The 27,042-nt window shown below is 40.8% G+C and overlaps 1 protein-coding gene across 1 annotated transcript in view; it reads right to left on the reverse strand.

The window, feature by feature from the left end:
• EXOC2 (exocyst complex component 2) overlaps positions 1–27,042 on the reverse strand; it is a 128,472-nt gene that overhangs the window by 77,835 nt on the left and 23,595 nt on the right. Inside the window, exons 4-10 of the mRNA XM_069958092.1 lie at positions 24,118–24,231; positions 21,583–21,707; positions 11,399–11,479; positions 7,259–7,404; positions 6,423–6,504; positions 3,729–3,831; positions 2,422–2,540 (exon numbers count right to left, since the gene is read on the reverse strand). Of these exons, the coding sequence (XP_069814193.1) occupies positions 2,422–2,540; positions 3,729–3,831; positions 6,423–6,504; positions 7,259–7,404; positions 11,399–11,479; positions 21,583–21,707; positions 24,118–24,231 (770 nt within the window). The remainder of the gene's footprint in view (positions 1–2,421; positions 2,541–3,728; positions 3,832–6,422; positions 6,505–7,258; positions 7,405–11,398; positions 11,480–21,582; positions 21,708–24,117; positions 24,232–27,042) is intronic.

Here is a 27,042-nt window from a genome sequence, read left to right on the forward strand (position 1 = left end):
TTGCCTGCCTCTTTCCATAATTGCTATAGACTTGTTAAAGCAGTGCTGTGCATAAAAAATAGGCTGTGGCCATTTTGTTTTAATGACCAATGCAATATATCATAATTTACTATGCTGGGAACATCCCTTTAAAGAAATAGCAGACACTAAAGATGCCACAGAAAGACAACTTATATGGAGGACTCCGGGTCCCATCTAAAAATTCAGTGTAGGCAGGGGGTGGGAGAACATAAAGAATCTATACTTACTGTCCCTCTGCAGCGCCGCATCAACAGCACACTGACAGCCATCTCCAGCTTCTCTTGACTTCCTAAATAATCACGTCCCAGTGGGAAGTACTCGCTCAGCCAGTCAGTGGCTGCAGCAGTGTCCCACCGCAGTCACTGACTGGCTTAAAGGAGAAGTCCGGCGAAAATTATTTTTTTATATGTTATTACTGATGGAAAGTTATACAATTTTCTAATGTACATTAATTATGGGAAATGCTCCTATACTGCTATTTCCCTTAATTTAGTGTACCAGGAAGTGTTAGAATTCTCTCAGAAGCAGTGACATCACGACGAAAGGTGTAATTCCTATGGAGTGTCCAGCAGGGGGCGCACTATATATAGAAGTCAATGAGTACCATTGACTTCTATATATAGTGCGCCATTGCTGGACACTCCATTGGAATTACAATGGATGTGTATGTAATGTAATATACAGTGTTTTTGATTGAATACATTTATGAAATACTTTGGGGAGCAAGTGTCCTTGCTCCCCAAAGTATTCCATAAATGTAAGCAATCAGTACATCACAGTACCGAACGCCCGCCACTGCCGCCGCTGTGGACTACTCTCAACTACTACTCTCCCCACCTGCTCATAGCATGTGCAGGTGATGGGAGAGTAGTAGCCGGGTTATATGGCTGAGATCGCCGCCGCGATGCCGCGCAGGGGAGCCGCTCATCACTGCAGCCATCATCCCCCTCCGCTCCCCCCTCCTGCTGCTTCCTTACTCTATGTGATAGCTGACTTCCTGCCTGGCCGCCGGCACGTGTGAACGGAGAGCGGTGGCCCGGCAGGAAGTCAGCTATCACATAGAGTAAGGAAGCAGCAGGAGGGGGGAGCGGAGGGGGATGATGGCTGCAGTGATGAGCGGCTCCCCCTGCGCGGCATCGCGGCGGCGATCTCAGCCATATAACCCGGCTACTACTCTCCCATCACCTGCACATGCTATGAGCAGGTGGGGAGAGTAGTAGTTGAGAGTAGTCCACAGCGGCGGCAGTGGCGGGCGTTCGGTACTGTGATGTACTGATTGCTTACATTTATGGAATACTTTGGGGAGCAAGGACACTTGCTCCCCAAAGTATTTCATAAATGTATTCAATCAAAAACACTGTATATTACATTACATACACATCCATTGTAATTCCAATGGAGTGTCCAGCAGGGGCGCACTATATATAGAAGTCAATGGTACTCATTGACTTCTATATATAGTGCGCCCCCTGCTGGACACTCCATAGGAATTACACCTTTCGTCATGACGTCACTGCTTCTGAGAGAATTCTAACACTTCCTGGTACACTAAATTAAGGGAAATAGCAGTATAGGAGCATTTCCCATAATTAATGTACATTAGAAAATTGTATAACTTTCCATCAGTAATAACATATAAAAAAATAATTTTCGCCGGACTTCTCAGCTGGGACATGACGTTGCAGAAACAGCTTCAGGAGACTGGTCGTGGTCTAGATGGGGCCTGGAGTTCTCCTTTAATGTGTTAAATTTAAACATACCCAAAAGCAAATTGTTTTAGTTTTTTTTCCCAAGTGGAAAACATGAACGTTCTCCACAGTCTCCAGCTATAATATATACACCATACAAATGTCATTAAGGGTATATTCACACGGACGGACTCCCAGCAGGTCCTGGCAGTTCCCATACACTACATACTTGCTGCGGTCTAAACGACCGCAGCGAGTATGTAATTCTGTCGCCCTTAACCCCTTCTGCTCCCGGCCGGCTCCCCTGCTGTAAGCATACTTTACCTGTCCTTGCTGCATGGGTCCGGCGTCCTGCTCTCCCGTCCGGCCAATCAGTGGCTGCAGCTGGGCAACACACTGATTGGCCGGACGGGAGAGCAGGACGCTGGACCCGTGCAGCAAGGACAGGTAATGTATACTTACAGCGGGGGAGCCGGGCGGGAGCAGAAGGGGTTAAGGGCGGTATAATTACATACTCGCTGCGGTCAATTAGACCGAAGCAAGTATGTAGTGTATGGGAACTGCCAGGACCTGCCGGGCTCGCAGCGAGAATCTCGCTGCGAGCCCGCCCATGTGAATATACCCTAAAAATCGAAGGAACGTTCAGTGTAAGTTTTTTACTGGGAAAAAGATGAGTGAATGAGCATTTTCATATTATCATATGCAAGCTTGCCTTTCAGTTCTTTCACGTAGCCGTCTTTACAGCTGTGCATAAGCTGTAGAATCCATTTGTGCTGTGCTCCAATACACTGCCAAGCCGGGTCACCCGGAGCGTGGAGTTCGGAAAGATATCTGCAAGAAAAGAATCAGGGATCAAAGATCAGCTGCTGACTAGAACAACAAAGCTCCTCAGAAATCAGCACCACACTGTAAGCTCTTAATTTGCTCTTTTTCTGTCTGTGCTAAAATTTAAAGGTATTCACATACTGGATCAACAGAGCTTTGTGGTTAGCTGTAAAACCTGCTAACTAAAGCTCTCCGTCCACCCATTTATGACATGTATTTTGTCTATAAACACTAAAAAAGTAACGCTTCACGGACATAAAAATAGAAAAAAAAATCGTTTTACACCCTCAAAACACTTTCAGCTGTAGTATTCACAACTGTCTGACTAATAGTAGCCTGTGGCTACGTCAGGAAAATCTTGATAAGAAATCTGGACAGGTTTTCTGACCCATAGGGTTGTATTGGGTTAACATTCAAATGTACTGGGAAAATTCCTGAAGGATATCTTTTCCGGAAAACAGGTAAAAAAATTATAGAACCTGTCCTATTTTTGTCCAGAATTCTGTCACGGATGCCCCATAGACGTCTAAGGGAGCATCCAGAATTTGAATGCTACAATACTTTTTTTTTTCTCCTTATTAGGAAATCCTGAAGGCACTCCTGATTGTTTCCTGGCCCTAAATACTGATTACTGTCAGGAAATACTGGTGGTTTCCTGGGGGCCTCCTGATCAGGATTTTGTGACAGTAAAAACTAACACAGACGTGTGAAGGTTCCTTACTTTCCCATATGTAGTTTAAGTAATTTTGGAGGCAAGGCTAAGAGCCATCCCACTAGCACCTAATATTGAGAAAGGGTACAACAATATGGAGGAAACTATACATGGCACTTACCCTCCATAAAATCCTTTACTTTATTTCCAGATAAAAGCAGTAGCAGGTTAGGAAAGTTTAAAAAGTGTTGCCGTCCTCCCAACCCCGTACTGCATCTGTAAATAAAGTAAAGGTTTTTATAGAGAGTGAGTGCCACATATTTTCTTTCTTTCTCCTTGTCGCTGTCGCATATATTTTTATGCATCTACGAAGTTGAGCACCACCACTACTCGTTTACTCTTGGTATCTATGCTCCACATTAATGTGGACTGTCATGCGGACTACATAGTTGTAACAAACATCTTTTTTTTTCTTCTATGGAATATTGTAAAAAGAGGTCTTTAGATACACAAAGATTAAAGAACTTGTAAGCAGCAATCACCTGATATAGCGCCTTTGGTCATGCAGAGTAGATGGGGTTTCCAAAAGTTTATCCAAAAGTAATTCCCTCAAAGCTTCAATTCTGGTTTCTACTTCAGCATAAACTACAGAACAACAAAAGACATCATGATTATTATTTACATTAAGGATACAGGTGAAAGACTCATTTGTACTTAGCCTCTATCTTCCAGTTGCTCCCACCGTCAGCAAGAGTTCAGACAGTCCATCCAAATTGGTATAGGCTGCTGTGATTCTGTCATCTGGCTTTATCAATACCAAAGTGACAATGTTCCTTGTATAACCTTTTTATACAGAGAATGTCGGGTGTGCAGGTGGGGAAGTGAGATGCATGGGCTTATTCTGGCCATAAATACTGTATTTTTACTCAAGAATCCTGCAAAAGATATGTTAACACTTGCAGTGTTTCCTTCAGACACATCCCATCTATCCCTAGCTGCCTCTGGTAGAGGTCTGCTGATAGATCCATTATTAACCATGAAGAATACAGATGATATCTCATCCCTTTAGGATACATTTACGGCACAAATGTGGGATCATTTTCATTTCTCATGGCGTATCTTGCCTGTAGATGAATTACTTTACCACAACTTATATTCAGTCACTTTGTGTCCACCTGGTACCAGTGTTTTTACTACACTATCATTATAGGACTTTACTTTTAAATGTGAATACTAAGCATGTAGATGCCCAATGTAACAAAGCTGGCATGTGGACTCTTCTACAGAACCTATGGGCACTAATAAGCATTGCTTTTCCCAAACTGCATTAAAGGGGGTTTCCTAAAAGTAACAAGCGGGTAAAAATAAAGGATAAACTTGCTACCCTGCCATCGCCATTCTGATGGAGCCCCAGTCCTGCTGTGCAGCACTTCTGGGACCAGCACATGGAATTTCCCACTCCGCCAGTAGCTAAGGCTAGATACCACTTCGGCCACTGACTGGCTGCAATTCCACATGCAGACCCCGGAGAAGAAAGGCAAAGATACATTTCTACTACCTGCTTAAGCAGAATTAAACATAAAGGTTACTCCCTTGACTACCTCTTTAAGATTGCACAGCAAGATGATGACTAGTGCCATGTTCCCATGTAGTAATAGACCGGCTGTTCCGTCACCCAGCCAGTGTCAGAAAAGATCATCCTGGTCAGTACTGCAGTATCTTTACTGCCGGTGAATTCTTATGCGGGCACAACTGTGCACGCCTGCACCCGAATTCCCTGCTGCTCACGATGGGAGTGTGGCCAGAGCCGTGCGCTCAATTGTGTGAACCGACAGGGTTTTCTGCGCCCGCTCCGGCCGGGATTCCCTTAGCGGTAGCAATACGTAAGTACCGTAGTAATCACGGCCGTGATCAACAATGGCCGTGATCACTACGGTTATTACGTAGTCTGAACATAGCCTAACACTGCAGATACAAAAGACCCTGTTTTTCTTTGCGGTGGTTATTTATTAAGTATACACTGTAGGGGAGATTTATCAAACATGGTGTAAAGTGAAGCTGGCTCAGTTACCCCTAGCAACCAATCAGATTCTACCTTTCATTCCTCACAGACTCTTTGGAAATGAAAGGTGGAATCTGATTGGTTGCTAGGGACAACTGAGCAAGTTTCACTTTACACTATGTTTGATAAATCTCCCCCTGTGTGTCTGACAAACCGCAACCAATTACAGCACAGCTTTTGTTTCTCAAAATGAGTTGTTCAAGACGAAAATCAAACACAGATAAATATGGGCCACTGAGTTAGTTAATTTTTTATTTTCACAGGACTTCTTTAAGGATATTGGTGAGTTACGCAGATTAATTTACTGTTCTGAAGAAAATTGTATCACTGGACCTTAAAGGGGTTGTGTCAAGAAGCAAAGAAGATAAAATTAGATGTGTACCACATAAATATGTGCACAGGAGAACAAATGTGATGTTTTTAGTAAACAAGCTTGCATCACTGTGCCATTTTTCTTCTCTGTGCATCTGAGTTCTTCATGGTTTCTTCTCTGAACTGTGACCCTGCTGTGGCCGTGCAACAGTGCAGACACTTCCCCCTTGCTGCATGTGAAGTGAAAACCAACTGCCAGTACTAATCAGACAGATCATGTGACTGGGAATGAACGGAGCATGAGTGCCCTAAGGATGCTTGCCAGGCCATCACCAAGGGCAAAAGGTTCTAATATAGAAAATAGGAAACCCCTTTTACATATGACTGACGTATTTATAAGAGTAGGAAAAAGATAACATCCATAATCTGCTACTGTGTAAAACTCATTCTGTAACAAAGAACACAAGTAAAATAAAAGGAGACATTTCTGAACCTTGCTATTTATCCTGTTGAGCTGCACTTCTTTGTGTCTGTGTTGCACAAGGACCTTCATAGCCAAAATCAGCCAAATCAGTTACTGATTTAAAGTCTGTAGTTAACTGTGGCCTGAGCACAGCTGAGTAATATAGTCTTCAAAATACCTCTCTAAGTGAAACGACAAGGATAAGTTGCATACCTTTAAATAAAATGTAGGTATGCTTGAGTGACTCAGTATTGGAGAACAAAAAAAGTGTAAAATGGAACTTGCCAAAATGTATGACTTTGCATGCCAGAAAATGTACATGGTTTATTAAATCCCCCCAAAGTCTTTATTAATAAGCAGTTAAAAAGACAACAGAAACACTACTGGAGAGATTCTCACCTTTCTTAAAGACATCTACTTCAGTCTTTCCAAACAAGGATTTGGCTTTTTCATAATCATTAATAACTACATCATAATCGCCCTACACAAAAAAGAAAAAATAACAGCGTCAACCTGACATGAATTACACACAGGCCATATGGTCCATAGCATCAAATATTTAAAGAAGTTGTCTCATAAAGAGAACCCATGCCATATGCACTACCCTGGTGTATGAATATCATGGGGAATGGGGGATGTTCCTCTACAAGCAAAGCTACTCTGAATGAGCGGCTGTAATTCTGGCAGACACACAGGGACACTTATTTGGCTGAATAGCTGTCAATAGCTGTCAAGAAAATGCTTGGTTGGCTATGACGTCTCCTGGCTCCTTCTTGAAGATCAACTGGTAACTATCACATTTTGAAAGGGGATGTAAGGCAATGCTATTCTGGATGGATATAACTCTTACAGGACAATATCCACACATCAGCATGACAAAAGTGCTAATCAAATCTTAAACAGGACCTATCATGGGGGGATGGGTATGTATTATGTTAGGAAAATCAATAACCCAATTTATTTCTAATGTTTTTACTAATAAACTATTGTATATAGGAAATTCATATTACTGCAAAGATAACATGCAGTAATAGGAAAAACAACAAGTGTGTCCCATAAGAATGCATCCTGTGAGAGAGGGCCAGGTAGCTGCAATGTCTCCATTACCAACAGAAGCCATGACAGTAATGGTAACAGAGCCTTAGTTGAACCATACTAAAAGGTGTAATATATGGAAATATTACATAATTAAATCTAGAGGCATAAAAGGAGTTAAAGGCGGTAAAGGAACTTACCTTCTGAATGTTTTTCTCAATGTTGAGGGGAAGGTTGAATAAAAACTTAAATCTCTGCAGGACATTCAGCGCATTTCGTGTGGAGTCTGCTTTATCCTTCCTCCCCAGCACTTCTTGAAACAGAGTATCTGCTGTGGTACTCGCACCTGACAACAGAAAGCAGTGTCTTTGGTACAGCAGTCAAGTTTGTACAATGAACCTAAGGTCGAGGAGAATAAATCTCTATATTCTTTCCATAAACCTACTAAGATACAGTTGGCTTATGACAAATGAACCGCAGCCAGAGATATTTTTATTCTTTTCAGGTCTGGTCATCCCTATATTGCGTCATGATTGTTAACAATTCACTATTCACATGTGTTCGTGTAACACTCAGTTTCTCCTAAAGGTTACAAAGGTGCCATTGTGATTACCTTATACAGAAGGCCATTTATATATATAAAGACATAGACAGCTTGTAAATAGCCCAAATTTCTCTACCCGTGAATTACCCTAATTATTCCTTTACCCCAAAGAAAATAAGAGGAAAAACTGGAAACGTTTTGATCACTGCCAGCAGAAAGCCTCTACATTATCTGGTCTAGTGACCATACTTTAAGCAAAGATGAAGAAATTACATCAGTCTCTCTGGGTGGCTTGCGTGCCATATACTCTCCTCAGCACTGTGGGTGGCCCCGAGCAGTTGAACACACTGGCTAAAATAATTGTTTAATATGAGTACAAAGTTACAACTCTGCAGGAGCCTTTAGCTCTAAGAGAAAAGAAAAAAAAACCTTCACCCCCCACACAAAGCTGTATCCCTTCACAAGTACAAATGGTGGTGTGAAGAAAAAAAAATAAAATATAAAAAAAGGGGGGGAAAGTGTTTTTCCACATAATACAATTGATGGTCAGATGCACTGTACTCTTTAATCAGACACATGCATTCTTCACATAGCAATGCCGTATAAGAAAAAGAAAGTACACCCGTAAGAGACATACACAAATGCCATAAACCTCAACGATCTGAAGTTATGCTGTCACTCAAGAAAAATGGGGGAGACTAATAACAACATACAGAATTCATTGCTTCAGATTATTGGTCCTACAAGCTATTGATTCAGGATGAACACAGTTGTTTTTTTTTTTTAAACATATTTTTCCATTTTGACTTCATTTTTGCTAAGCGAATCATGACATGGTGAAATCTGTTGTGCGGTTTTTGCTCATGGGAGGCTGTATTTACATAACTTTTAGACCTTCTAAAGACCAGATTTTTTTTTAATCATGTTCTGATATATACAATAATGGAATTCAAGTCCCTTTTTCCCCGCTGACTGTATAACTTATTAAAGGGCTTGTCCAGCAAAAAAAAATTTTTCTTTCAAATCAACTGGTGTCAGAAAGGTAAATAGATTTGTAATTTACTTCTATTTAAAAATCTCATGTCTTCCCATACTTATCAGCTGCTGTATGTCCTGCAGGAAGTGTTGTTTTATTTACATTCAGAAACAGTGCTCTCTGTTGACATCTATGGCCGAGTCAGGAACTTTCCAGAGCAGTAGCAAATCCCCATAGAAAACCTCTCCTGCTCAGGACAGTTCCTGTCTCAGCCAGAGATGTAAGCAGAGAGCACTGTGTCCGAATGTAAATAAACAGTTCTGCAGGCTATATAGTAGCTACTATATAGTAGGCTATATAGTAGCTTATATGTTTGGGAAGACTTGAGATTTTTAAATAGAAGTAAATTGCAAATCTATATAAAAGTTTCTGACACCAGTTGATTTGAAAGAATTTTTTTTTCCCTGAACAACCCCTTTAACAAGATCTCTAATCACCTGAATGACAGATGTTCCAAATTGATTAAAAAAAAAATACTTTTCAATCTTGAAAAAAAGAAATTAAAATAAAATTAATAATTTGAAGAGTGCAGTTTTCGATGCAGTTCTTTGAGCCAAAGCCTTAAGTGCATGCAGCAGGAAGAAGTGTAAGTCCTTCCTCTATAGTACATTATGTGTGAAACCTCTCTTATCTGGCTGTGTGCAACATATCACACCAGCTGTTGCTCTGGACTTTGACAAATTTGCCCAGGGACAAACAATCCTCAACTTACTCCCAGTCTAATGCACTGGACCACCAGGCAAAATTTCCCTGATGTGCGCTGTGTGTACAGGGACGTCATCATGGGGTCTTTTACTTGGCAGTCTGGAGAGTAACAGTGGCACTGGGCTAGGAGGCAAATGGAGGGATATTTTTTTTCAATTTCTACTGCCCTGACCTGCCCCGGGGCAACTGTCATTAGGGTTGGAAAACGCCTTTAAATTATTCACAAGCAATGTTGCCTTTTCCGACAACTCTACTGCCTTTACTATGTTTGTTGGATATAAAAAGGGCCTGACCACCACATCATATTAGTGTTTGGAAACAAATACATGTAAACCATTTTTAACAGTATAAGATAAAATGTTGTAATGTAAATTGTGCTATAAGGCATATATCTTAAAGAAAAAGACTACTGCCCTCTGTAGTCATTGCCTTCATTGTAAAGGGGAATTCCTTAAAGTGTCGCCGTCATGTTTTTTTTTTTTTTTGGGGGGGGGGGGGGGGGAAATCAACAGTACAGGCGATTTTAAGGAACTTTGTAATTGGGTTTATTAGGCAAATATGCCATTATCTACATTCCCCAGGTCCCCCCCCCCTCTCATTCACTGCTCATTATCAGGAAATCGTGTCTTGTTTACATCAGACATGCCCTTTCTCATCTATGGAGAGGGGAGGGGAAAGACGGAAGATTAGTCACCCGCAGAAAGCAGAGAACAAAGGATTACACAGTGGGAGCTGTGTGAAAGCCACTATTCAAAAGGTCAGAGAGGTCAGTGCTGACTTCAGAGGGGATAGTCCGGTGATGTAGCTGTAGATTAACTCTTTGTTGTCCTGTTTTGGTGCCTCATCTCCCTCCACCCCTCCCCTCTCCATAGATAACCATAAAGACATGCGTTTTTCGGCGAATAAACCCAATTACAAAGTTTCTTAAAATTGCCTGTACTATTCATTTCTGCAAAAAAAATAAATAAATAATTAAACAACAGGTACACTTTAAACACTGAAGCAACAGACAAGCTCAGACATTGCAATGAACTGTTTATGAGGTTTTGGATGTCCATTTTGTTTCTTTACTGCAGTCTATACGGACAATCACATAGTTCTACCTTAAATGCCTACGTAAGAAACCATGTTGTTTGCTGAGGAAGCTGTAAACCTTTACCATGTATTCTGTACATGCATATTGCTTTTTTCAGTTCAATATGTTTTTTTAGCAACCCTACGCTCTTAACCTTGGCCATCCTGGGTGGAATACTCAGTCTGTTGGATTACTTTCCTCTAGAAGCATTGCCAGGACTTTCATCCACACACACAGGAAAATATTATTCTTAGGTAAAACATTATGCATTTTAGCCTTATTTCTTAAGAACAGTCAGAGCACCTTTCTTTCCCTTGTTGTAGTACAAAGACCTTGATTTAATAGGTAATATGCTGCCCTCAGTTATCCTTGATGATGCTAAGGGGAGTACTGAGCGTTTAATGCATGTACAGTATCCAGTACCCTCCTCCTGCCAGTATATTAGGAAAAGAAAGAAAATAAAGATTCTAATGGGGAATAAAAAGAAAAGTATATTAAAAAGTTTCATAATAATGTTTCATTGTACAGTAATGCAGCTTATTAACATAAAACCAGATGATCGCTTTAAGATGTAGAAATATCGTCACCGAGATTAATGTTTCATACAAAATGCAGGTGCCATATTTGCACTTTTTATATAGTGGAATTTTCTAAGTAAGTCATCGACTGAGCCCAGAGGTAGAGAAGCCAAACAAACTTAGGAAGTTATTATATCAATATCAAAGTGAAAAAGAGGACTCCATTTTTTACTATTATGCGTTGGCAAGCCAGTACAACATAAAAATAGTGCTGCTTTCATTACATGGTGACTGTAAAGTCTGAGACACTCCATCATCGGATTTTGCATTTTTCGCATAATGACTTTGAGTCACCGCTTTCTAAATAATTTCTACGTAAAACAAGCAAGATGTTTGGAAGAGAGAAATGAAAGGAAGCAGTTTAGCTGTTAAGAGATGTTTGCTTGGGAACAGAACACTTACTTTTCAGAACTTTCTCCAATTTTTGCGTCATTGACCCTTCCACTTTTTCCGTGCCATCCGCCTCCAGTTTTTGATGGATTGCTGGAAAATAGATGATAATTAGAAGGTGTCTGCTGTTCATTTTATCCCAGATAACTAAACCTCTGCCACAACTACACATGAACAACACACCCACACATACATCAAATCAAACCTATAAAAGTCATCACTTTTACATACTTGTATGGTAACAGAAATTTACCATTTACAAACCCATTTAACTATCATCATCTGTTCATTGTGATAGCTATTTAAAGCGTAACTGTCATGTTTTTTTTTATTGCAGAAATCAGTAGTATAAGCGATTTTAAGAAACTCTGTAATAGGTTTCATCAGCCAAAAAAGCCTCCTTCTGTCCTCAAGAAGCAATCTCCCAGCCTCCCCCCCAGACTTCTTATTTGTGCATTATCAGGCAAACATGTCTTCATTACAGAGAAGCCAGTGAAGACGGGCTCTGCTCTCTCCATTGTAAGCCTATGAAGGGGGGAGGGGCCGAGGGAGATGAGGGAGCAGGAAGAGGTGACATGAAGGTCAGCTGTTTGTAGACTCTCTGGGCACCTAAAACGCTAAATTCAGGTGTCAGAAAGGTCAGTGCTTATCTATGAACTTACTGAGAGAAGATTGCAGGGTGTTGTGCTGTGCAGGACTGCTCCATGCTCAGTCACTCCTAACAGCCCCTCCCCTCTCCATAGCCACATAATGGAGACAGAAATCCTGCTTCATTTGATGTGAGGGGGGAGGCTGGGAGATTGCTTTTTCAGTACAGAAGGAAACTCTTTTAGTACATAAAACCTATTACAGAGTTTCTTAAAATCGCTTGTACTGTTGATATTTAATGTTTTCAGAAAAATGACCCTGAAATGACAGTTACGCTTTAATATTGATTATGCATAGGGCACCTCATAGGCCTATGGCACATCTCTGTGGTTTTAAAAATTGCCAACCCAGTAACACTATAAGTTGACTAACTTAGCTCTGCTACAGCATGGTCAGTAAAAAAAAAAAAAAAAAAAAACTGATGAAAACAGATTACAGATGTAAACAGAAATACCTTCTGTTTAGATCCGTCCTCATTGATTATAACGTAAAAAACTGAACAGTGATGAATTTGATGAAAACGTAGCACACATGACAAATGGAGCATAATAAAAACCCACTGAAATTAATGGGGAGTATGACAGATCAGCTAAGTTCCATTTCTCTGTTGTCAAAACGGAAAAGAGAGACGCAATTGTGGCGGAGGGTAAAACACTGGTGTAAATCTAGCCTAAGTATCTAAAACAACGCAATTATAAAATAAAAAATGCAAGCTGTATTTTATAAGTGTTCATAAAACATCCAAGTATGCTGCATGGTTCAAAATACACAAACGCAAATATTACACCCATGTGTGCCCCATCAACATATCATTCCAAGCATATAGGCACTGATATGAGGCTTTTTGCCTTTTAGCGTACTGTTAAGTAGGTTTCACACATGGCAGTGTTATACAATTAAAAAGCAAAGCTCATAAAGCAAACAGTAGAGGATGTTAATGAGAAACTAAGCACAATAATTTAATAAAAATAGTGCATGAGCTCATAGACCACCGCTCAAATAGAGAGGTGGGCTGGGAAGGTGATTTCCAGCTCTACTTTAGTAACTGACTAATTTTGTACTTATTTTAAGGAGGCAAACAAAAGGTAGACTGAGCAATATTTGCACAGACTTGTCATTTCATTGGCGGCAACATAACAACAGACAAAAAGTAGGGGAAATGTGTATCACCATACAAAGCCCCTCTCTACCTGTACTAAATGCTGGTTAATAATAGGCAATACCTTGTAGGAGCTTACATGACAGTAGTGTCAGACAGCAGTGAGGAGCTAAACGGATATGTTTCCAAGGGTACATAGTCATTTTAAAGGCAGAATGTATAAAATAGGATGTAAATATAACAACAAAACCAGTTGAAACCAAACAAACTACTTCGCTGACCGACACAGTGTTGATTGAGTGTAGAGACTCATGTGGGCCAGCGGACTTGCACGTGGTACATGAGGCAATATGGTTTGATCAAATTATATACCAACATTCTGGCGTTGGTTTTTAAATGAAGCCAAAGGTGTGAGGTGCCACAGCTCCTTTGTTTCTCCATGTCCATATTTTACTTTTCTCCCTTTTCTGAGAGGCTAGCACTCCTGGTAAGACCCATGTGACCCTAATTAGCAGGAAGCACCTGTAAACACATGGTATCTTCTAGTTCTCCCATTCTACCTCTGGTGCAGTAGTGAGCAGTAAGACCTTGTTCACACTTGTGTTGCTTGGTGGCCGCTTTCCCCATCAGCGATACCTGCTGGGTTTGGGGGGGGGGGCCCTTGGGGTTTAATCCTGTGACAGTGGGGTTGCAGGGCCATTCCATGGCCTCCCTTCCCTGCTTGCGCTCGCTTTGCGGGGTTGGCGGTCGCTGACTGACACAGTGTTGATTCAGTGTAGGGACCTGCACGTGGCACATGAGGCAATATGGTTTGATCAAATTATAAACTAACATCCTAGCATTGGCTTTTAAATGTATCCGAGAGGCATTAGTGTCAGCCATAGGTGTGAGGTGCAGCAGCTCCTTTCTCTCTATGACAGTACTACAAAAGTTACAACTTTTCAAGCAAGAACAATGAAACAAGAGATTATATAAGCCCTCTTTAAAAATTCTTGGGTGGTATTTCTCGAATAAACTGTTCCACTGGCTTACTTAAACCAACTGAGGGCACAAAAACAAGGAAAAACATTTCCTAAAACATATACCCCAAAGCAAACAGTGCCGTTTCATTTTCCTTTACACACCTCAATAAAACTTAATGATGGATCACATGTAAACATGACATTGCTGCATACACAGGCACCCTGCACAGTTATAACTGGGATATACGTCATTCGAATGATCATATCAAACACAAGCCTGTATTGGCAATCTCCAAGACACTAGCTGTCTATTCTCGGCATCTTTTTTTTTCTTCAGAGGGTGCATCTAAAAACTACCATCTGGATGTTCACAAGGAGAATCATGTAAACTAACAAACAGATTCCTATCTTTCACCATCTCCCCCTCCACAAAACCAAAAACCGCATTGTAAACAGAATTCAATGGCTATATTGTCCGTGTCCTGAGACCTTGAAAATAAACATATACCTTTTTAATGTCAGATTGGTGAGTGCTGCAAGTTTCTTCTGAGCGATTTGGATTGTGCTGCTTAGCTTGCAGAGCACCATTGGAACTTTGGATTAGTAAGCTCACAGGGGAAGATTTATTAACTGTGCGCCTGGTGTATGCCACGGGAAATGCTCAGATTTTTGTGCAAATATGTACCTTTTCCATGGCACAAGACCTGGTCATCTGATGGACAGGCGGGAGGAGGGGGACTGTGTTCCTACATTTATCATGGTTTATGCCTGCAAACAGGTGTAAACCCTGGCAGAAAGCTACACTTGCTCTAGAACAGGTGTAGATTTCTTCGCCCATTATGCGTCAGGCACAGGTCCAGCCGGAGGTATGCTCCTCTTAGTAAATCGGTCAAGGTGCATGGAGGTGGGGCTTTATTTAGAACCAGCATATGAATACACCTGTTTTGATAAATCTCCCCCACATTGGACCATGGTGCTCTTAAAGCTAAGTTTGCACAGCTCCAGGTAGTGCCGGTCTTTATTTTTCTCTTTCACCATCGTTTAGCTAAACAAACAATGGCTCCTCATATAAGTCATACAGGCTACATGCACACAGCTTGTATAGAAGTGGGAAAATTTTTTGAAACAGAACCTGGCTGCCTCTTTAAAAAGCTTACACCATTATAATCCACATAGAGCTACTAAATTTCTTTTTTTAGGTACTTTAATTTTGTTTTCCTAGGCCTTCCCATTCCCAGCCATCACTGCTGTTAGTTTCAGTACCAATATGCTAATAGGGACTATATGGCCAAGGGGACAGTCACTACTGCATGTTGAGAACATGAGCAATAGTGAGCACCCTCTTGGCCTAGCCCTTAAAAGCATATCTTGGCCAAAACTAATATCATAAATGAACTGAAGGCAAAATAAAAGTACCCAAATCTAAAGAAGAGCAGCTCCACATGGATCATGATTTATGGAGGCTACACTCGCTTTAAAGCGAATGTACTAGCAGGTAAATCACTTTAAGGTTTTCACATCAATAGATCGATGCCGGGATGACAGTGCCACGGTCTCTTATCAGAACTGTGGCCCAATTCCCGGTACTGTCATTTTGTATGGGTTTACATACTTGCAGGGGATTTTTCATTGCCCTGCAAGTATGTAATGCCTGCCCCCCTTAACCCACCACTGCCCAGTTAACACATTACCTGTCCGTTTTCCGGTCTGCTTCTCCGGCTCCCTGATGTCCCGATCAGCCAATCGGCGCACTGCCCTGTCGCAGCCACTGATTGGCTGAGTGGGACATCAGGGAGCCAAGAGCCACAGAAGCAGGCCGGAGTGTGGACGGGTAATGTATTAACTGGGTAGTTAATAAACTAAGGGGGAATGAGGCTGTACATACTCACAGCAGAATGAATGTAAACCCATACAAAAGGACAGTATCAGGATTTGCTGTGATTTCGCTGCAGAATTCGCAGCATAAAATTTGCTGCAATCCGGTATGTGTGCAGGAACCCTAAAGCAAAATTATTCTAAACAGCCCACAGCAATCTGGCCAGTCTGCACAGCGATGAATAATCATAGGCAGGACTGCAGATGCCTTAGAAAAATGATTACTGTGTGCATTTCTGCACTATAACCATTTGTCTATATAACTGGATGATGGATAAGAATCTTTTAGCACTTATGTTGTCTATGGTAACACTAAAATTAGAGAAGCAAGGTTTGTCCCACTAAGTATTTAATGCCAATGTTATTACTTTCATCTAAGGTCCCATAATGCATTTCTTTAACAGGAAACCAGGCTAATTCTGAACTTAACTTTAGACTGGAATGGAGAATAAAACATCCTGTAACTTAGAATCACTACCAAATAAGTAAAGAAAAATATTTATAAAATTACTCAACATTTAACGTAGTTTTACACTGCAAAAATATTCAATTGTAGGAAACTGAATCTTTCTACAGAACATTCTCTGTTGAGGTACATAGTAAAGAGAAAAGCCAGATACCTTTTAATTGTAAAATAATTAATATGCCTATTTCAGATTTTCCTGCTCAGTCCCTTGGGAATCTCAAGGATCTGAAATTGTACCTGTCAAACAGGCATTTCTAGAATCCGACTGAAGTCTGCAGCATAATTAATTTAAAAGGAACCAATGTAAAAACAAACCGATCACCCGCGGCACATGGCACTAATGTGGCAGCTGATTAAAACTTTCCTGTTCTAGTATAGGGCAGTGATATTGGCTCTATGGCTGTTGACACTACAAATGGATATATATAAACTGGCAGACACACAATAAGCCTTTTGACTTTACTACTAGAGTAACAACTGCAAACAATATTTCCACACAAGAAGATAGCCATCTGGCACATTACTTTTACAGTTTCAAGCATGGTACGTAAGTTATACAGGAAAACTGTCAGAAAAATGAAACTAAACATTTATATGCAGCTTTTTTATGAAGCATGTAAGAAATATGTTTTTCACATTCCAGTTTACAGTATTTTCCTCAAACTCCAGTGACATTTATACCAAATTACAGTCAGTGACTATAACAAACACTGCCACTGGAAACTGTACATGACAATATGCCAGCAGACAAGAGGCAAGCTTTAAAAAGCAGCACCTGCTATTACCGCTAGCATTGGTGGCATGTCATTAGAATATGTTACCAGTGCCTGAACAGGATCTCACTGCTGTGACCCCAGTCAAACTCTAGAAAACAGTTTAGGGACTGTACCAGTTTGTTTCTGCTCAGTTTTTCATAAGGCAGCCCCATAGACAACTATAATGGACAATGCTCATTCATGACAGGCCAATGTCACTTTGTTCAGGCAGCAATCATGTCCATGGCAGATAATTTATTGGAATATCATGGCAATAAGCCACCGGGGTGAGTAATGAGACTGTTGCTTAAATCGGTAAAAGCAAGGTGCAGTTCACATCATGATTTCACAATACATTCAGGGTGTGTTTATTGCTTCAAGTGGTGAGCGTATCACTATAATTTGGAATTCTGTGATTTTCTATTGTTTTGTACGAAGGGTCGGGGGTTCAACCCACAGAGGGCGCACCCGGACTTTAAAGGGGTTGACCAGCATAAACTCAATCGGTGATGGTGCTGGGGCTGCCAGAGACATAATAGGAGATGGGCTGCAAAGACTCACCCAATCAGTCGGATTGAACGCCAAGCTGGGGAATAGAACGCATTACTCATGGATATATATTGAACAACTGAAAAGGAGACTCTGCACCGAGCCCCGGATTGATCAAAATTTTTGACATGTCAAAGGGACATTTTTGCTACTTTAAAGTGTAACTGTCACATATATATATATATATATATATATATATATATATATTATTATTATTATTTTATTTCATTTTTTTTGCAAAAATCAGTAGTAAGAGCGATTTTAAGAAACTTTATAATAGGTTGTATTGGGCAAAAAAAAAGCCTATTTTTTTACTCAAAAAGCTATTTCCCAGCCTCCCCCCCCCCCCCCCCCCTCACTTCTTATCTGTTCATTATTAGGCAAATCAGTCTTCATTGCAAAGAAGCAAGTAAAGACAGATTCTGCTGTGTCCATTATATCCTTTGGAGGGGGGAGGGGCCGAGGGGGATGAGCAAGAAGAAGAGACATGAAGGTTAGCTGTTTAGAGACTGTCTGGGCACCCAAACGTTGGATTCAGGGATCTGAAAGGTCAGTGCTTATCTAGGAACTTGCAGAGAGAAGATTGCAGGGTGTTGTGCTGTGCAGGACTGCTCGGTGCTCACTCACTCACTCCACTCAGCCCCTCCCCTCTCCATAGCCACATAATTGACACAGAAGTCCTGCTTATTCTGAAGTCGGCGGCGGGGGGGGGGGGGTGCAGAAGGAAACACTTTTGCTAAATAAAAACTACTACAGAGTTTCTTAAAATCACTTGTACTATAGATATTTATTGTTTTCTGAAAAGTGACCCTGAAATGACAGTTACACTTCAACCCTTATTTGTAAAAACTGATAACTCCACTGTGCATTGCAACTAACAAATATTCATAAATAAGAGGATATCCCTGCCACGTGAACAGTCATTAAAACACAAATAGTTTGATAATGGGGATCCTGTATTTAACATGGACTTCACCATTCCTTGACTTTGCTGTCTGTCGATAGTTGTGACTTTAGTACTGAAAATAAACCTTACACTTATCCTCACTGCAATCAACTAGTGACAACTATCCAATTGTAATGAAGACGTCACTAGTGCCCTGAAAATTAGAAATGTTTACACAGAAACTGAAAGGTCAGGTTGGTCAGCTAGTAAGAGCAATGGCTTCATTTCCTGCTAAACAACCAGGCTTTATCAGATTTACCTTGTCCTCTGGCCCACAAGCCTCCTTGTCAATCAGTGATGTCACTGAAAGGACATTTAATTGTGTCTGCAAACTTAACACTCCACTCCAATTATCATAGTAGTTCAATGTAACACACATATAGCACCAAAGGGCCCTACTATGGGAATTAATATGATTACTAATTAATATGAGTATTATTCTTAAATTAAGTTTAGTGCCTTATTAAGACCTTAATTTACCATACTAAATGGTTTTGATCAGGTGCCCTCTTTGCCTCTTTTCCTCCCAATTATAAAGATTTAGACCCTCAAGTCTTTTCTGGTTAAGGCTAGATTCACACACGACGGATCTGCAGCGGATTTCACACTGCGAGCTTGCAGCGAAATCAGCGGTGAATCCCTTAACTTTCAATAGGATTACATACTCGGAGCTGAATTGTCATCCCACTGCGAGTATGGATAAGGCAGCCCCCTTAACCCCCTGTGGTCCGGTGCATACCTTACTGGGTCCGCGCTTAGGCTAGCTTCTAGGCGTCTGGACGTCCCACTCAGCCAATCAGTGGCTGCAGCGGGGCAGCGCAATAATTGGCTAAGTGAGACGTCCAGACAGGTTAAGGGGGCTGCCTTTTACATACTCGTAGTGGGATGACAATCACGCTACAGGTATGTAATTCTATTGAAAGTGACATTTAAGGGATTTGCAGCGGATTTCAGCATTAAATCCTCTGCGGATCTGTTGTGTGTGAAATTAGCCTTAATGATTAAGCCCCTTATTAATCAACAAGGTAGGCAGGGGTGTATGGAGTATGTGCTAAGGACTGACAATAGCAATCTCCCTGATATCAGTTTTTTAACTAATTAAAGGTAACGCCAAATAGCGATCTCTGCAGTTAAACGTCCAAATAGCAGGATTTATACTACACCTGTCGGAGGTCTAATGGCCTGAAACATGATTGCGAGATGCTGACTGGTTATTTCTGCAGCTGGAGGCCTATACTTACCCTCTGTAGACTCTGCTAATAGAGTGCGGCTCAGCCAGACTCTGCTAGGAGAGCACCGATCTAACTGATTCATGCAATACCATCTAACAATTGCTCATGAAAGTTCCTTGGCGGGATTTAAGTATACAAAATCTAAAATATTTTAAAAATATTAAAACGCCTCCCATGATAAAAGTTTAAATCACTCTGTTTTAAAATATGTTATGGATCCCACACAGTAATTACCATTTAAGAAAAAAAAAATGCTGGAACTGGTCATTTGATATCATAGATAAAACTGAATAAAAAGTTATAAAAAGTCCTATTTATATAAAATAGTAGAGATCAAAACTACACATCATGGCACAAAAGCAAGTGCCCAAAAAGCTCTGCAGACATAAAAATGTAAAAAAAAAAAAGTTATAGCATTTATTTTTAATGAAGTAAAACAAAACACAGGCTATACAAATTGGGTACCATTGTAAATGCCCTAACCTAAGGAAGTGTTATAACATGACAATTTTACCATCCAATGATCAGTGTAATAACAAAATTTCCTAACTTTGCGAAATTGCAGATTTCTTTTTTATTTCAATTTCACAGGTTTTTTCGCCTTATACTTTATGTAGCGTGTCATTACAAAGAGCATTTGGTACAGCAAAAAAAGAAGCTTTAATATGGCCCTTGAGATGAAAAAAAATTAAAGAATTATTGGGAGGAAAAAACAAAAATATATTGCATTGACTTCTGGGTGTTGTATGCTTTAATTTTGCTTAATTTTTGTATTGTGTTTGCGTGGGTTTCCTCCCACACTCCAAAACACAGTAATAGGGTAATTTGGAGTTTAGACTGTGAGCCCCACTGGGGACAGTGACCAATGTAAGTGATGATAATCTCTGTACAGCACTGTGGAGTTATTTGGGGATATATAAAAAAATGAAAGTATCATTATTGTATTGCAAATATCTACAATGGCATGGAAGTGCTATCTGTAATATTGACTACATGAGCTTTTGGCTTGTAAGCCCTGCCCCTGGAACCGCTGATACCATTTCTCACCCATGGGATGGCCCTGCCCGTTTCCATCACTTTTGCGCGCTCACAGACATAGCTTGGTACTGACTGACAGCCATTGCTGAATGCGCACAGAGACGGAAAAGTCTTCATTGTGCATGTTTACAGCTGCTGCACGTCCACATTCAGCAGCAGAGAATCCTAGAGGTGCTCGGTTGTATGGTCAGCTCTCCTGGCATACAGCACCAAAGCCTCTATAACCACACAGCATAATTATACTGATGGAATTGTTGCATAACAAAGTTATGATAGGATACAAGTTACGATAAGAAATGCTTGTACATTAGAAATATGTTTCAATTAACATAATGCATCAGTATAGACCTAGTTTTCTTTGTGAAACTTCTTTTGATCATATAAATGACTGAAAGATACTGCTGTGGCGTGCAATGATGGTAACAATAATAATACATAGGCCCAGATTTATCAAAAGTGTGTGTAAACTGCCCACAGCAGCCAATCACAGCTCAGCTTTATTTTACTAGAGCTGAAAGCTGGGCTATTATTGGTTGTTATGGGCAGTTTACATATATAGTACACAGTTTGAATCTGGGCTATAGTATTTCATTTAAAGTCAAAAAGGAGAAAGACCAGATTTTTACCTGCTAATGCATCCTGGGCCTCAAAAAATGTACTAAGTCCTCCTTTGACATAGGCAACGTTCCCTTCGTTTTTCTTGCTTGCTTGCTTTTTAAGGTTGTTGGCCGCTATTTTCAGTTGTTCAAAACTAAATAAATATATATGTATATGGAAAAATTATTAGATCAAGAATGAACATCACTTACTGAAACCAAGCTTTACAATTGCACTGTGGAACTATATTGGATTGTAAAGCCAAATAAGCTCTGTGCGGGGAATTTATCCTCAGGATTATTTTGTGTTGTCTATTGCTGCAGTGTGAGAACTAGACTGGTATATGGAAAAAGGAATTTACCAATAAGTGAACAGCCAATCTATTTTTGGAGCCAGATGCTTGTTGCAGCATATAAAATTGTGGACACAAAAGTAAAAAGAAATTGTGCAATTAAAAACAAAGTTACAGGCATTATCTAAATCACTGCACACACATTCATTTAACGTCTCTGTGCAGATTCCTCAATGTGAATGCACCCTTATAGGGCATCAACTTCTCAGATTTTGCCCAGGTGGAGTTTTTTCAGGCACACTTTTCCTTCTCACCTATTCACAGTTTGGAGAGCTAATAACATATTAGCCTGCTTTAACATAAGCATCACAACCTCCAAATGTTCCCTAGTGAAGCACTAGCACAGTAAAAGGTCTAACCCGCTCTACTGGCACATTAAACACTTCTCGTACATAAATTTATAAAAGGTAAAATCCATAGGATATCAATAGGGTCGGTAGTTTTAATGTAGGGGATGCGCTAAAGACAATGCCACAAATTGAGGACACATAAAAAAAAGTTAGAAAGTTGTTTCTATAGTCTGCAGTGTCTGCTAAACCAGGAAAGTAGTATTTCAGACCTGAAGCAAGACATTTCCTTTAAGGAAAAAACACAGGCAAGCAAAGCAAAACAGAGGCGCCCAGAATACCTTCAACATTATTTTTTCATGGGTTAAATACAGGCCAAGAGAGTGAAAAGGTTGCACAAAAGCAGATGTTAGAGTATAATACAATACAGCTTAACAATATAGTGTATATTCTATTTATACTGCCTGCAACGTGTATTACCATATTTTTAGAAATTTAGACCTTCTTCTTTACTGTTTTTGTTATGGAAGTTTATTCAGTAACCCAAGGTTTTCAGTAATCAGATGTAATAGTTGCCACAGCATAGCTTAACCCCTTGGCAGCATGCGCAGTTCTGCTGCCAAGGACTTGGAGTAATACATGTATGTTGCAAAGCATTAGCAGCAAGTTTAACCTACACTCTGCTGTAATAGCTGGGATTAGGGTGCCAATGGGCTACCATGGTAGTCAGGAACTAAAAAAGGCCCCTAGATCTGCAATTTTAGTACAACTATTAGGACTTACCAGAGAGAGCCTAATAGGATGGATGTCAGCTTTACGTTGATAAGCATACTACACTGTAATACAGTATTGTAATGTATTTTATAGCTGATCAGGTTTAAAGGGAAACAATCAGCCGAAATGGTTCCCTCCAGCACCCTATAGAGCTACTGCGCAGCTCACGACGACATGTGCCGCAGCTGCAGCAGTAGATTTAGTAAGCAGAAAAAGAAGTTTTATCCTGTTCCGTTCCCCAGCTGCTATGGTTTTCCTAACTGTCCAGTCCTGCTGCAGTCACCTTCTTCCTGACTGCTGTGATGCTTCCCACATGCAGGCACAGCAGCGATTGGCTGAGCAGGCAGTTCTTGCCTGCACAAAATGTCACAGGAACCAGAATGAAAAAGGCATACGGCAGATACCAGATGCTAGGGTAAACGGCAGTGGAGAAGTGGACCGGGTAAGTATGCTTCTTTGTTATTATCCCTGGAATTAGGTGTTCCCAAGCCCCTGTAGTGCTGAGGGCTGTAACGCCTCCTTGTTCTCCCTCCTAATAATTATTAATACAAATTTTATAGCGGTCATTTTACAGGGAAATCAGCAGGTTAGAAGCATTTAATCTGCTAATATATCCCTATAGCCCACAGGGTGCTGAGGATGAAGGTAGGTTTCATTCTCAGCACTGTTTTCGTGTACTTTGTAGTTTAATCCTTATGCTAATGAAGCATTTTGGTGCACTAGTGTCAGGGCTACCACCCTCAGTGCACCGATCTGCCCTGGCTGGCACACCCCTCCTAATGAATAATCGGGCAGTGCTCTGGAGTTATATCAATCCAACGCTCATCACTACAGAGATATTTTTATTCACTAGAAAGGGCGGGCCAGACCGGAGTGGACCACAGTGTACCATACTGTCTTGTATGTTACTGTTGATACCTTCTGCTCATTGTGTGGACTTTCCTCCTTAGCCTGTGCCATCCCAGCAGTGTAACAGCATGGCATGGCACAGGAACTACCTGCTATTCTATTACAGCGCTGTACAAGGTGGAAGGTAAATGAATTACACATATCTAAGTGAAATACCTACTGTTCTATGGACCACAGCTTTGTATAAATATAAAATAAAAATACATTCAGTAGAAACTCACAAAATTGCCATGGTCATTTACCTTGCTGTTGAGTGGTTTTCTATTAGATACAATGTAGCAGAAAACTTCTCACTATTGAAGTCCCCACTCTTTCCGGGAAACAATGCCTCGAAGTCTGAATGTGGAACTTTTCCCCTGCAAAAGTACAAACAGTCATTATTCTGGTTATTAATGAAAACTGGTTATTCTGGTTATTAATGAAGCATAGAAACATATAAGACCGCCTGCAGAAAAAGACCCCCTGCTCTATCTAGTCTGCCCTTTTGGTAATTTCCTTTCTTATTATATTGGGATATATGCTTATCCCAGGCAGGTTTACATTCTGTTATTGTAGGTTTACTTACCAAATCTGCTGGAAGTTTGTACCAACTACCTACTACTCCTTCAGTAAGGTAATATTTTCTCATATTGCTTCAGATCTTTCCCGCAACTAACCTCTGTGTCCCTTCGTTCTTTAGTTTTGTGCTGATATGGTTCCCAGCAGCGCAGTATAGATCTACTGCATAGCTCGTGGAGTACACCAGCCGCAGCAGCTTTACAAATGGTAAAAGGTGTTGATTTACGCCGCATGAGGCCAGGAGAGGGGCAGCAACAAGTTGCCTGAAAAGGGAGCTGCCCACGACTAGTCGCAGCTTTCTGTCAGCACGCAGACGGGGATGATTGTTGGCTTTTTGGAAAGCTGAGGGACATCCAAGCAAAATTCACATAGAAAAGAATAGCTTAAAGGGGTTGTCTGTTTAAAATCTTTTTCTCTCCATTCTCTCTCTTTCCCCAAGTTATTCATTACTCACATGTGCTTCTAGTACCAGTCCTGGCGTTTTCCTGCACTTTTCCTCCCTCTCCTGCAGCCCATGAAGTCATGTAGTTCTAAAATTTTCAATTACTGTCATCACCACTAACTTGCAGGGCACCAATTTGTGCCAATAGGTCACACAGTGGTGACACTAGGCAGCTCCACATGGCTAATCTGCATATGCATTCTGATTGGTCCAATTGTCACATGTTCCTATCTGGCCAATAAAAGAACTCTGCAGGACCTTCATCTCATGCACTGTCTCAGCCAATAGTTCCCCCCCCCCAATAGCTGCTGAACGGCTCCCCAGATATAGCAGAGCTGAATGTGTCACCCTCTATGTCTAGAAGGGCTGATGGTGTCACCAGCCCCCAGATGTAGCAGAGCTGAATGTGTCATCCCCCCCACATGTAGCAGAGATTAATGTGTGATCCCCACACATGTAGCAGAGCTGAATGTGTAACCCTCTATGTCTAGCAGGGCTGAAGGTGTCACACAGATGTAGAGGAGGATGGGGCAGCAAGGATACCCCTTGTAACCTGTGCCTGGCCCTCCTCCTCAGGCAGTCAGATGGTGATGGAGCAGAGAGGGAGAGCAGTGCTTACTATAGGTGAGGACCAGGCCCGGCCCCCATCACCACTCAGTCCCAGTGCATGCAGTCCAGCAGCAGCTGCAGGATCCATATGTCTGTGTGCAGGGGCTGGCTGGCAAATTTTAGCCCAGGGGGCAAGCACACAGCACTGGCCCATAAGTAGCAGGCTGGCGGCCCATCCTTTAAGGACCACTCTGGCCCTTACCTATAACATCTTCGTCATTTGTGACCAAATATCCTACTGTGCCCTGTGAAGGGATCAGAAGTCACTTTCCTGTATAAGTCTATGGGGCGGCTCAGCGATGACACGGAACGTACCCATAGACAGATGCTAGGAATGCTGGGTGACCTCTATCGTACTGAGTATATGATGCTGGAAAGCTGGTTGACCTTCATCAAACTGAGTATAAGATGCTGTGAAAGTTGGGTGATCTCCATCCTACTGACTATAAGATGCTGGGAAAGCTGGGTGACCTCCATCATACTGAGTATAGGATGGTGAGAAAGCTGGGTGACCTCCATCCTACTGACTATAAGATGCTGGGAAAGCTAGGTGACCTCCATCATACTGAGTATAAGATGGTGGAAAAGCTGGGTGACCTCCATTATACTGACTACAAATACAAGATGCTGGGAAAGCTGGGGTTTCTGTATTTTTTTTTTACAATAGTTTATATCACTTCTGTGGTCCTGTGGGTATAGGCATTCCTCTTTTTAGAACACCCCCCTCGTGTGTGCACCCCCCATTAGTAAAAATAATAATAAACAAAACAACAAACACACATACTTATATGTATCCTCTATGTACTCCTGTATATATGTATCCTCTATGTACTCCTGTATATGTCTCCTCCTGTATATATGTCCCCTCTATGTACTGCTGTGTATGTCTACTCCTGTATATATGTATCCTCTATGTACTGCTGTGTATGTCTACTCCTGTATATATGTATCCTCTATGTACTGCTGTGTATGTCTCCTCCTGTATATATGTATCCTCTATGTACTGCTGTATATATGTATCCTCTATGTACTGCTGTGTAGGTCTCCTCCTGTGTGTGTGTGTGTGTATATATATATATATATATATATATATATATATATATATATATATATTCACGAGGGAATATGCAATGCAGGAAAATTTGGATCAGTGTAAATAAACATTATATATATATATATATATATATATATATATATATATATACACACACACACAGGAGGAGACCTACACAGTAGTACATAGAGGATGCTTATATACAGGAGTACATAGAGGAGACATATATACAGCAGTACATAGAGGAGACATATACAGCAGTACATAGAGGAGACATATATACAGCAGTACAGAGGAGACATATATACAGCAGTACATAGAGGATGCATATATACAGGAGTACATAGAGGATATATGATGTATCCTCTATGTACTCCTGTATATATGTATCATCTATATACTTCTGTATATATGTCTCCTCTATGTACTACTGTATATACTGTATGTATCATCTATACACTTCTGTATATATGTCTTCTCTATGTACTCCTGTATATATGCATA

This window comes from Dendropsophus ebraccatus, chromosome 2 (assembly GCF_027789765.1).
Source record: "Dendropsophus ebraccatus isolate aDenEbr1 chromosome 2, aDenEbr1.pat, whole genome shotgun sequence".
Classification (NCBI taxonomy): Eukaryota; Metazoa; Chordata; class Amphibia; order Anura; family Hylidae; genus Dendropsophus; species Dendropsophus ebraccatus.